The 12,699-nt window shown below is 57.2% G+C and overlaps 1 protein-coding gene across 13 annotated transcripts in view; it reads right to left on the bottom strand.

The window, feature by feature from the left end:
• Positions 1-10,622, bottom strand: part of TLE3 (TLE family member 3, transcriptional corepressor) — a 46,923-nt gene extending 36,301 nt beyond the window's left edge. For all 13 annotated transcript variants that reach the window (XM_032342593.1, XM_032342592.1, XM_032342588.1 and 10 more), the window contains exons 1-4: positions 9,511-10,622; positions 8,843-8,943; positions 8,265-8,328; positions 7,143-7,187 (exon numbers count right to left, since the gene is read on the bottom strand). In XM_032342593.1, the coding sequence (XP_032198484.1) occupies positions 7,143-7,187; positions 8,265-8,328; positions 8,843-8,943; positions 9,511-9,534 (234 nt within the window). In that variant the 5' untranslated portion in view covers positions 9,535-10,622. The remainder of the gene's footprint in view (positions 1-7,142; positions 7,188-8,264; positions 8,329-8,842; positions 8,944-9,510) is intronic.
• Positions 10,623-12,699: the final 2,077 nt, after the last annotated feature.

Raw genomic sequence — 12,699 nt, forward strand, 5'->3', positions numbered from 1 at the left:
CTTTGCAAACGACCAAGTGCAACAGAAATACCAAGGTCAACAGTATCACAATATTTGGAAGATCACAACGTTCAAACTCTCAGTCCTCCACAAAGGCCCTCGGCTGGAATTACTTGGTGGTGGTGGTGGCAAGCTGCTGCGGGACCCCAGGCCCCTGGTGGTGTCACTCACATGGTGGGTGAAAGGAGGACGCCCCTTTGGACACACACGCCAAGCCCATCCACACACAGTCCTGGCCTTTGCCACAGCCGGACTCCAGGCCCCACCCCTGGGAGCCTGGTTCTTTCTTCACCCGCCAAGGATGCCACTGGTGAAGGGGAGCTTTGGGGTGAGGGGGATTTCAGCCCAAAGGGCTGAGTGGCATCTTCACAGTTATGAAGTTGGCTGGGGTGGAGAGGAGGGAGATTTTGTTCTCAGGCAAAATCCCCAGGGCTGAGAAGATGGGACCCCTGGTTAAGCCCCGAAGCCCTGCATGAACCTCCACTTAAGAGCGAGTCCCTGCTCTACGGACCTTCGAGCTTTCTAGAGGGGCCTCTGCACAATGAACAGCCTCCCAGAATCTGATTTGAAAGGGGCCAAGGCCTCCACGGTCCCTGATGTGCTTCTCCAATGAGTGGAGCCTGCCCCCACAGAGGTTCCCCCCCCCAATCCTAGGGACACAGTGGGCCCCTTGGAAGCCTACCCCCACCTCCTCAGGCTGTGACATCCTTAGCCAACAAAAGAACTCCATATCCACACACAGGGGAGAACAGCCCTTCCGAAAAAACCTCCTTCCCCAAGTTTCTCCTCAGCCCCCAACCTGAGGGGGAACATGTCGTGTGAAAGGCGAGAGAGAGGAAAGAAAAAGCCAGGGGACAGGAGAGGCGTGTGAAGAGGAGCCAGCATCTTGGCCCGGAGTCTGCGAGAGCATTTGTTGAAAACAAGATATTGTCCCTTTAAGCATATAAAAACAAGGCCCTCGAGCACGCAGTTCTCACTCTGGTACACAATTATGGGTGCTTTCAGCTGTCTAGCACTACTTCAAGTGCTCTCTTAAACCAGACTGTCAATGGCATGTTGAAAGCTATTTCGCTGGCTGCTATCATTAATAGCAAAGTGGAGAGAGCCGGCTGATGAGAATTAAATATGGGGGAGGGGCGGGTCAGAACCAGTCATTACAGAATTACCCACACGGGGGAAGGAGGCAATGCCACTTTGGGGAAGAAAGGTCAAAGCGGCAGGCGGGGGTGGAGAAGCAGGGCCCAGAGGCCTCCGCCAGTCCCAGGCGTCTGCCCCCCACCGCCTCCACCTCCCCCCCCCCCCCCCCCCCCCCCCCGCCCCCCCCTCCTAGTCGGCCCCAGGCAGATGGACATGGGCCAGCCCTGCAGAGCCATATGGGGACAGAGGGAGCCGCTGAGGCGGGAGTGTGAGAGCAGAGAGGCCTGGGAGATCACTTTGCTGCAAAATGTCACCACCTCGCCTCACTCCCCAAGTGGAGCCCCACGCCCACCACCATTCCCAACTTGTGGACTGTGCTTCCGCTGGCCTTTCCAAGAGCTGCTGTCACCAAGAGAGACAGAGAGAGAGAGAGAGAGAGAGAAGCCGAGAAGCCTCCTCCTCCTCCTAACCCCTGCCCCCCTTTAAGGCTCAGGTAACAGCCCTTCGGTGTAGTCTTCCTGGACCCGAGTTGACTCCCCTTTCCGGGGATGAATAAGCCGTTCTGTCCCGCTCCTGTCCTGGGTGCTCCTCGGGGAGACTGGGCCATATTAGTAGCACTTCCCTCACTGTGTTCCATGACTTCCTGAGATGCCGACTCCCCAGGCGAGGGGATGGTGTCTTATTCGGCTGTGTAACGGGCCCCAGCCCACACCCGGCACATCCCAGCCCCTAATAACTGCTCTGGCAGGCATCCAACCCCCTCATTTTCCTGATGAAGAAGCTGGATGCTGAGCTGTAGGAGGAAGCCTGCAGAGCTGGGGGGCCAACCCACAATTAAAACCCTCACTTCCTCCCGCTGGGGCTCAGGGAATCTGGAATCCCACCCTCTGAAAAGCTGAGGAATTCGGAGTAAAGGAAAACCAACGTGTTTCCTGAGCACCTATTTCGTGCTAAGTGCACGTAACAGACCCCAGCCCAGGGGTTTCCTCCATGGCTACAGAAACAAGATGATGAAGTGTGAGAAAGGCAGCCAGAGTGTGCCACAGCAGAGGGGGAAACCCCACTGAGATTTGGCCTTGACCACCTTCTCGCCCCACGTGTCCCAGTATATTGTACAAACAGATTTGGATTAAAAACACTTCCCTGTGCAGGAGGGAAAAGGGAACTCATTCCTTGACCAGCACACTCCTAGGATAAAATGGAAATGAAGGGCCTTCCACATAGACCAGGCTCTTCCTATACTAAGTGGAGGAGGAAGAATCCAAAGAGAGAAAGAAGAGCTCTGTGCCCTGCGGGGGCCACTGGCCTAGGAGAGTTCACTGAAGGAATCTTATTAAGAAGCCAGGTTTCTAACCCAGGCTCAGTGTCCTTGAGTAAGAGGGGGAGCCATCCATGTGCCCATCTCCTGGGCTATCCCAGTGATCAAAAGAATGATAAGGGAAAGAGCCAGAGAACCACACCAACCCTGCTCAGACAGCTCATTCGGAGGTGAAGACCAGAGGTCCAGAGAAGACTGGGGTAGAAGGCAGTCTGGGGCCTGGAGCTCAGCAGACCCCAAAGCCAACCAAGGCAGGCCCCCGGGGCAGTGAGAGAACCTGTGGGACTCTAGAAGACTATCCTGGGCGACAGTGACCAGCCGGGAAAGGTTAGGTGGAAACCAGGGGTGCCTGGATGCCAGAAGAAAACACTAGTCCAGATCTCTTCTTAGCTCAATCCCGATGCCACAGAGACTGGCACTCCTGGGTGCGGACTCTGTAACCTCGCCACCTGCTGGTTCCCTCTGGCCACCAGCACCTGCTAAAGTGATGGTCACAGAACATCAACTTGTACCTGGAGACCTTCCAGCCAAGGCCCTAATTACTGGGGGGATGGAGAGGGGAGGGGACGGAAATTTGCTATCTCCTTCTTTAGCCCCATGTTCATGGTTTTCTGTATCCTCGGGTAAAAAGTTCACAGGTTGTACCACTTTACCTTGCCAGCGAACCTTCCCTCTGAGGCTGCTAGGTATGCACTGGGTTTATTATTACGCACATCAAGTCACTGGCTGTGCAAACAGCGGGCAATTCAGAAGAGGACTATGGGAAAAAGTGTTCAGCTGATAAGGTTATACAACCCGAAATGGGGTACTTTGTACTTTCGTATACCCAGCTTTGAGCCTTTTGAGATTATAAGGCAGAGAGAAGCAGGAATACTCAGCCACAGAGGGCAATGGCTTAGTAAATATGTTTCACTTCTCAAGTCCTGCTAAACAGAGACCCAGGGAATGGGACAGAAGGCTGCAGAAGCAGCCCCAGCACTAACTCGGGACTGGGTGACTGAGTCAAGCTCAGCTCCCCTCCCGTGCCTCAGTTTCCTCATCTGTAACATGGAAGGTTTGGATGAGAAGCCAAAGGGCTCTCCCAGTTCTGGGATGCCAAAGGAAACTCGAAGGGTTCCTCCTCCAGGCTTACAGAAGAAAGGGGACTGTTAGGTATCGGCATGGAGCTGTCCCAGAGTTCCAAATGCCTCAAGTCCTCTTCTGAAACCTCAGTGCTGAGTGGGGGAGGTAAAGACAGCCTGACCCAGCTTCTCCGGCCTCAAACCCAGCGCCCAACAGGTGCTCTGGGGCGCTCCTTTCTAAGCCGGCTTTGGGAATGGTGGCTGGCACCAAGAGCCTCAGCAGGAACAGGATGGGAGCCGATGAGCTCGACAGCCACCATCGCCTCCCTGGCCTCGCTGTATCACCCTTGACATTCTGCCTGGAAGCAGGAGCTTGGAGGAGGTGGGTGACCCCCTCGAAGCCTGAGGCCTGGCCCGTGGTTCTGTAATCTTTGCTCTGCCATACTCAAGGAGATAGGCAGAGGAGTAGGAGGAAAATCCATTTATTACTTCTCTGGGATCTGACAGCTTGGAGAAAGAGCGAGAAGGAGACAGAGAAACAGCCAGGAAAGGAGCTAGACCAAGTGAGTTTTACCTCTCAGCTGGATACACTTTGTCAGCTGCCCTCCGTCAATAATTGCGGCCCAGCTGGTGGAACCTGAGGTTCCCAACTAATAGGCATTTTTTTCTTTCTTTTTTTTTTTTTTTAAGATTTTATCTATTTATTTGAGAGGGGAGAAGGTCAGAGGGAGAAGCCAACTCCTCGTGGAGCTAGAAGCCAGATGCGGGACTCAATCCTGGGACTCCGGCATCATGACCTGAGCCAAAGGCAGTTGCTAATCAACTGAGCCACCCAGGCGTCCCAATAGGCATTTCCCATAGAGACAGCAAAGGAGAGCTTTAAAAAAAAAAGTGTGTGTGTGTGTGTGTGTGTTGGCGGTTGGTGGAAAGAGGGGGTGTGGCGCTGTGGGCGAGCAGGCTGAGGACCCCCCCCCCCCCAGTTCCCAAGATGCTGGCTCTAGACCTTACCTATTATATAAAGGTACACCCAGTCCCCGCCCCCACTGCTGAGCTTAAAGATGAAGAATCCGGCGTGTTTGTTCCAGGCAGATGTAATCACACGAACAGTCAAGTCTAGAGGGCAGGACACTGCATGAATAATTCAAGCACTCCAGTCACTTGATTGTGTGTGCAGATAAAACACCAGTCAACCGCTAAACAGGTCAGCTGATAAACTTGTTTGCTCAGGCCTAACCACCATCCGCCAAATGCACCCAAGACCCACACTACAATTAGTGGCTGGGCTTTCTTCTGCAGAACCCTCACAAGCCTAGGGAGTGGCCGGCCTCATTAGGTCAGGGCTGCCTTTCTCAGCCCCGGTTTCTTCACCTCTTGCCTCTTTGCTCCTCCACAGCCACAGGGCGATTACACCCAATGCAAGACTGTGCCCTAAACCCTGCGAAGGCCTTGGCGCTCAGAGCACACTCGTCCATGCTCGGAAGCCAAGTGGAACGAGCTGGAAGGCAAAGGGGAGCAGGGAGTGGGGTCAAAGTGCTCAGTGGGGCAATCCAGAGGTGTGGCCTGGAGTCTCAGCTCTGCCCCACTGGCCTCCCTGAAGCCTCAGTTTCCTGGCCTCTACAAAGGGCACAAGGAATCCCATCTGTCTGCCTCTAGCAGCTGGGAGGACTGTGAGACTATGTTGCCAAACCTCAGGCATTCTCCCCCTAAGAGCTCAGTCTGGGGAATCGCCAGAGGTCCCAGACGCACACAGCTGAGCTGCTCTTGGGGCGAACCCCACCACCGAAGGCGTTCTGAAGGCAAACTCTTCTGGAGTTCAGAGTCTCCCCAGGACTCCGGGAACACCTTTGCTCCACCGGCCAAGGTGGATTCTTTGTGCCAAAGAACCATCCACTCACAGACTAGGGAACACCACCCATGCAGACCTCAACATGCAACAACGTATTACACCTTAATTACGAAGCTCTTAGAATAACTGCTGCTATAAATTTTAAACCTGGGTGCAATTACCCTCTTTAAACACACCCAAGATACTAAGCACTGAGGGGGAAAAAAGAGTGGGGGTGGAGAAAGGGAGGAGGTGGCACCTTGCCTGATACCCCAAGATCCTTGAACTCCTGAGAACCCAGGGCTGCTGCAGGCATTCGGACTGGACGAGTCAGATCCCACTGGTCCCACCTAAAATTTGTGGATAGAACCTGTCTCCAGTTCATTCTTCTGAAGAGAAATATCCTTACGTACCAAGCCGTGTCTGCTTATGATTTTCCATGGCTCAAGAAGTAAGACCCTGGTAGCCTTCCTGCGCCTTCCTAAGGAGCTCATAATCCCTCAGGAAGCCACAGACTGGCTTCCTACCTTGCTCCAGAAACTCGGGCCCCTTTCTGGCTGCCCTCTACCCAACACTGGGGCTCCTCCAGTACCGAAAGGAAACCACAGATTCAAAAAGCTTTATAGGAAGCCGCTAGAGCAGGTGGCAATCTACAAGCATTCCTGGGTCACCTGCCCTTCTCACCTGCCTGGGTCCCTGTGCACCCCCGAAGAAAGAACAAAATTTAGACCTTGTAAATGACTGTTCGTTTGAAGCAGAAAATCCATTCAAGTCACGGTCACCAAAGGCTGGAATGAGTCAACAGCCTTCTGAGATTTCAAGAACACCAATTGTTAAAAAGAACAACCGGCCTGGGCCATTTATTTGTGCCAAGTCACTTCTAATCTCTGGCCAAGCCAAATTACAGGCAGCCTCTCCTTGGAACACAAATACACAAACAGGCCTCTCCCACAGCCCAGCCTAGCGCCTGGGACTAGTTACTGATATGCACCGGAGATAAAGGCTGTTTGTATTTGCTAGGTTTGAGGTATACTGTTATTAGAAGAGTGACAATTCGAGATAGTTTACATATCCATCAAACAGCAGCACACTAGCGAAACTGGTTTGACTTCAGGATTTCAAAGCTGAGCTCAACTACCAGCCATCTCAACAGCCCCCACGAGGCTGCCCCAGGGCAAGTTACTTCACCTCTCCGCTTCAGCTTCCTTCTCTGTAAAATGGGAACCCAGCTGCCTTCAAATGAAGATGGAGAGGAGAAAGCGGCCTTGGAACTGCAAGGCACTTTAGCCGTAGTTCATCCTGGATTCCTATTTCTCAGCATTTAGTGGCTTGTGCCCTTAAATTCTGACAGCTCAGCCTGGCTTTTGAGACTCTTGAAGTTTCATCTTATCAAGGCAGAACATCAAATTTTCGCACACAAACACACACAGACATACCCCTCCTGTGTTTCCCCTCAAGAATTTTACATTAAAACATTTCAAAGCAGCCAGCCATCCCCACTCTGGGCTTCAGGATTTTGTAAAGCAGATCCTGAAAGTACAACTTTCCTTTTGCTCCTTTATCGTCCACCAACATCCAAAACCGGGACTAATTTCACAAGTTTGATTGCTAAAAACCTCAAAATGTCCAAGAAATCAGCGACGCCTCAGACCCTGCATTTTGGAGACTGGATCCGTTCACTCTTCAAGGGGAAGTAGGAGGAACACAAGGATTAGGCTCATTTTCAAACAGGAGGGGCTATCAGAAACCCATGGCTTATATGTTTTTAACCATCAGATTTTTTAGAAAGAAAAGCACTTACCTGCTTGTGCATTTCAATGTTCAGGCCGTAGGACATCTCGTAGTACTAAAAGTGAAAAGAATCACCGTTAACAGGCAACACACTGATCTGCTCACTTTCCAAACTCAGCTTTTGGGGCAGGTTTCTGGCCAAGTCATACTTTTATGATATGTCTGCTAAAGGGGTTCAGCCCAAACCCGAAGCAAGCTACAGAGATGGGTTTAAGAGCTGACAGTGGGCGAGTGCTGTTCTCTCCTCTACAGGACATTATACATGCAGTAGTGCGAAGAGCAGAGCCCAACCCCTCCCACAAGCATCCCATGTGCCATATATCCTGTTTATACAAGGTTCGGGTTCAACAGGGAATCGTGTGTACACTGGGACCCTCTTGTCCTCTGAGAGTTATTTAGCAATGTGTCGAAGGCCTCTTATGTGAAAAGCAGTGCAGGGAGGCCGCTTAAGTGCCTTCCATGTTCTCTCACAAACGGAAGATTGAAACTCACTGAAACAGACACTGGGAAACGGGTGAGAATCAATCTCCTGCCCCAAGGCTGACCAGATTCTCCAGTTGGGGTATCCCTGAGGAGGGAGGGGAATGGAGGCAAAGGGCTTTCAAAGGCTCCTCCAGGCTCACAAAACCCAGGGGGAGGCAAGGGGGAGGCAGAGAGAGCTTCTGTCCCACTCTGGCCAGATCCCAGGGCTGCAAAGCAGCAAAGTTTCCAAACACTCCCAGGAGGTCTCTAAGAGAGAGATTCCTCCAACCCCGACGTGGGCTGATCCAATGCTATCTCACTAGCCAAGACAGGGCAAGCAGCCCTCTGGGAAACCTTGAAAACACAAATGAAAGGGGCATAAAGGTAGCGTCCAAGCGCCCCGCCTGGAGTGGGGTTTCTCTTTCTGCCCCTCCTCTCACCTACCCTCCTGCAAGTGGCCCGGGCTAAGGCGGGGTGGGGGTGGGGGGGTAGTGGAGGGGGACGGCATTAGTGGAGGGTCGGGGTACACTGCGGCTGACACCGGCTCGCAGAGTTACCCTGCGGCTGGCTGGCTGGCTGGCCGGCCGCCGCGTGCTGGGGACCCCGCTGCAGGGTCCCCGGACCCCCGCCCTCGGCCTGCCCCCGCCCCAGGCCCGCGGCCGCCTCTCACCATCACGTAATGGCGCTGCATCTCCGTCTTCTCGTTCGCCAGCTTGTCGTACTCCACTTTGAGGCTGCGAGGGCAGGAGGAGCCTGCTCAGGCCTGGAGCCCGCGCAGCCTCCTCCGAGGCTCCAGCGCCCAGGCCTCCACGAGCCACTTTCCTACTTCCTGACGCCCCGGGGGTACCCCGATCATCCCGCAGCCTCGGGGCGGAGGGGGCTCTGCTCCCCGCCGCCGGGAGGGGAGTGAAACAACTTGAAACTTCCCGCGGCCGAGCGCGTGGACCTCTCCAGGCCGCGGGGAACGAGACGGGGGGCCCGGCTCGCGACCCCCGGAAGCTGGAATGAGCCCCCCGCGACACCGATCCTCACCTCGCGCGGGCCCCGCGGGCGGCCGGGAAAGCCGGGAGGCTGCGGGCAGCAAAGGGTTAAGGCGCCGCGCTCTCGCAAAGGGGAAACAAAAGGCGGAGGCCCGGGCTGCCCCGCCGCCCCGGGTCGGGAGCCCCCACCCTCCCCGCTGGGGGTGGCAGGAGCCGTGGCGGGGACGCCCCTCCCCGCCGGCCCCGGGGAGGCCCCCACCCGCCTTACCTGTGATATTGAGCTTGCAGGAACTGGAATTCGTCTTTGATCCTGTCACAAGACTCAGCCACCGTGAATTTAAATCCCGGCTGCCCGGGCTGATGGGGAGCCTGGAGTCCGTGAGGACAAGACAGGGGAGGGGGCGGGGGAGTCAGATGGGGCTCCGGGCTGCCTCTGCCCCTCGGCGGCTTCTGCCGGTCCCCCCCGCCCAACCCAGAGGCCACCCTCACAACCCAGAACGTTCCTAGCAAGTTTCTCAGCTGCCCGTCGAGGCGGGGGGAGGGGGAGGCGGCGGTGGACGCCCCATATCCCTCCCCATTGGCGGCCGGGGCTTGCATCCCCTGCACGAACGGGCTCCCATTCCCAAGTAAGACAGGGACTGGGAGACAGCTGGGTGAGTTGGGAGAGGGGGCGGGGGGGCAGCGTGAAAACAAACAGTGCCGCTGGAACACGGGCAGCCCCCCGCGCCACTCGGGCGGAATTAACCTCCTCTCTCAACGGCGCCCCCCCATCCCTATCCCCTTTGTGTGAGCGCGCGCGCGCGCGCGCACACACACACACACACACACACACACACCCCATAAAGGTAGCAACAAGCAAAATGGAGGTGCCAGATAAACTGCCTCGTTTACCCTGCCATGATAGATGCTTAAATAAACCGAGTTGCAATTACTCACCGGATGTCTGCCTTGCGGATACATGGCAGGGAGGGGTCGTGATTCGGAGAGCGTAGAAGCGCCGAGAGCTCGGGCCGGGGAGGTACGGGGGAGGGGGGAGCCAAGCCCCAGCGGGGGGCGGCCGGGAAACCTAGAGCTCGCCCCCGGCCCCCCCAGCCCGCTCTCGCAGCGAAATCCCAGAGTCGGGCGCTCGCCCCAAGTCGAGACAAAGAGCTGCGGAGCAGGCGGCAAAGTCGTCGGCGGGCGCCGAGGCCGGGCGGCGGGCGCGGGCTTTGTGCGCCTAGGGCTCGGCGGGCTGCGGCCGGCCGCCTTCCCCCAGCTGCGTGGAGCGCTTCAGAGCCGGGCGCTTTGCGGACATCGTCGTCTCCACGGTGGCTCCGGCGCGGGGTCTCGAGGCCGGGGTCCCCTCCTGGGGCGACTGCGGGCCCCCTCCGGGATCACTCAGCGCCTCGCGCCGCGAGGGGGGCGCGCCGAGGCTGCCCCAGCATCCGGGGCGCGCGGGTCCGATCCCAGAGGCGGCGCTCGTGGAGAAGAGGAAGGAGGCAAGCACCGATGTGGTGGCTGGGGGCCGCAGGAGCGCCGGAGGGTGAGGGCGGGAGCCCGGCGCGGGCGCTTCGACGCCCCCCCTCGGAGAGGAGAGCCTGCTGTTCCGTCTGCTACTGCCGCCGCCGCCGCCGCCGCTGCAAGCCCTTCCCAGGGCCGAGGAGGAAACTCCAGGCTCAGTAGGTGCAAATCAGCCGCCCTGGCATCCTAACTCCAGCGGGCACAGGAAGCCTCCGCAAATGGGTCCTCGCTGTTCCCAGCTCCAGCGCCGCGTCCTCGGCGAGGAGCGCTCGGCGCCGCCACCGCGGCCGCCTCGGAGCGCACAGGCAGGAGAGCGCAGCCGGAGACCCGGGAGCTCTGCGGCTTCCTTCCTTCCCCTCGGCCCGGCTGTCCTCTCCGCGCCCCGACAAACCCCCCCAAACACACACTACCAAACACACATACACACACACACACACACACCCAAAAAAGTGCCCCGGACCTGCGGATACCACACACAGACAGGCGAGGGGGACGAGCACGAGGTCTGAACTGCCGCGAGAGCAGTTCCAAATAGGGACTGAAAAGTAACAAAATAATGTGGCAGCTTCGCCCTGCGCTGGCCAATGGGAGTGCGGGGCCCCCACGTGGGGCTACCGGACTCGGCCTGCGACTGGGCGCCGCCGGGCGCGACGTCACAATGCCCTCTTGTGTCTAAAACTATGCATGAAAAGTAGCAATCAGGCCCTACCCGCTGGTGACTTTCGCATGGGAGTGAAAAACAGCGCTCCTCAGATCAGGAATTAACCGAAAGACATATAATAAATAGATATATATTATAGTCCCGGGCTGCTAGACTCCCCCCACCCCGCTTTTCTCTTTCTTCCCCTCCCCCCACGATCTACTAGCAAATAATTATTTGGCGGGAGGGGTAAAGAAAGGAAACAGAGGAATAACAACAAAAGAAAAAAAGACAAGCTGTACGGTCCTCAAAACCTGTGGCTGGTAGTAATGTATCAGTTTATTCTGCAGTGGCGGCGAACGATTCCTCCCTCGAATCTCATTAGGTCTGCAAAGCAGCCCAATTAGATACTATAAAACAAACAGAATCACTTTGTCACTTTAACGTTTTCACTTCGCAAGATTTAAGACTGATAAAATGGTGGGTCGCAAAGTTGCCTCCCACCTTAAAAAATTCGCTGGGAACTGAGGGTGCCCCTTTCTTTACACCCTTCTCCTTCCCCCCCTCGCCCCCCCCACGGGCCCCCAGCTTTTCTTCTTTGTTCATTCCTCCTTCTTTTCAGAAAGCCAAATAAACGGCGTCTTTGATGTGCTGCGGCTGCTTGCGAGAAGTCCGAGGAACTCTTGCTCGGCGGCCAGCGCAGATGGAAGGGCCGGCTGCCGGCGGACAACCCGCCCAGATCGCGCTTTCCCCACTCGGGGCTCCTTCTCGCGGCTCCTCACCGCGCACACGGGCCCGGGATGCGGCGGAGGCGATGGGGAGGCGGCCCTGCCCTGCACGGGCCCGGGAGCTCCCCATTCCCACCCGGTTTAGCTGGCCTGCTCGCGGCAGTGTCACAGCGTCGGCGGAAGCCTCCGGAGGGGCGCGCGTGCCGGCCCGTGGGTGTCTCGGCCGCCAGCCTCGACGCCCCGGGAGGCGCAGACGTTCGCTCGCCCCCGTGCGCTCCTTTCGTACCCCCACCGCCGCGTCCCCGGGACTCCCCGCGGGGTCGCACAGGCCACTCAGACTGCGGGGACCAGTTTGCCCGCAAACCGATAGCCTCGATCTGCCGCTCGGGGTTACGTCAGGGAAGACGGGCCAAGGGGGTGGGGGGAAGCGGCCCTGCCCCGGACCCCCTCGGGCACCGCCAGGTGGACCGGCCCCGGTGGGGGGAATCCGGGTCCCTCCCCGGCATCTCCATGAGAGCGCACGTACCCCGGGGCCGGTGGCGGGCGCGAGCGAGCCGGCCGCGCGCCCCCGGATCTATATTTTCCCCTCATTAGGATCTGGAGTTCGCTCTTGCATCTTAATGAGGAGCTGAGAGCGAGCGGGCTCTCGGAGGCCGGTGCGCAGGGAGTTACACGTGAGCGCCCGCCTCGGAGTTGAACCTCCAGCGCCCGCTCCGGCCGCCAGCCCTGAACCGCGCTCCTCTCTTCATTTATTTATTTTCCTAAATAAAAACATAAATCGTTGCGGCGCGCACCGAAGGGGGTGGGTAGGGAGAAGCCCAGCTCGACAGATGCGAGCATCTGGCCGCAGCATTCATTAGACACAAAATGGCTCCTCTTTGGAGCTTCCTTTTCCCCTCCCCCTTCTCTGCCCTCCCCTTTACGTCACGGGTGGGCGCACCCGCTTCCTACCCGCCCCGCCCCTTTCTCGCTCCTGTCCCCCACGTGGGAGCCGTCGACCCCGCCCCCGAGCAAGACCCGGAAAACCAATCAGAGACCTCCGAGGGGGCTCCTTGTTCCTGATTGGTGGAACTGCCGGGAGCTGTCAGTCCGCGGCCAGAACTGTCAATCAAAACCACGAGGGGTGGGGGAGCGCTGACAAATGCCGAGGCTTCTGAGCCTCCCGCTTGCAAATAGTGCTTGGAATGGCTGCTTAATTAGCTTTGAATGGCTTTTCCTTCCAGCTCAAACAATCTGTCACTACCATGTGGTATAAAG

This window comes from Mustela erminea, chromosome 5 (genome assembly GCF_009829155.1).
Source record: "Mustela erminea isolate mMusErm1 chromosome 5, mMusErm1.Pri, whole genome shotgun sequence".
Lineage (NCBI taxonomy): Eukaryota > Metazoa > Chordata > Mammalia > Carnivora > Mustelidae > Mustela > Mustela erminea.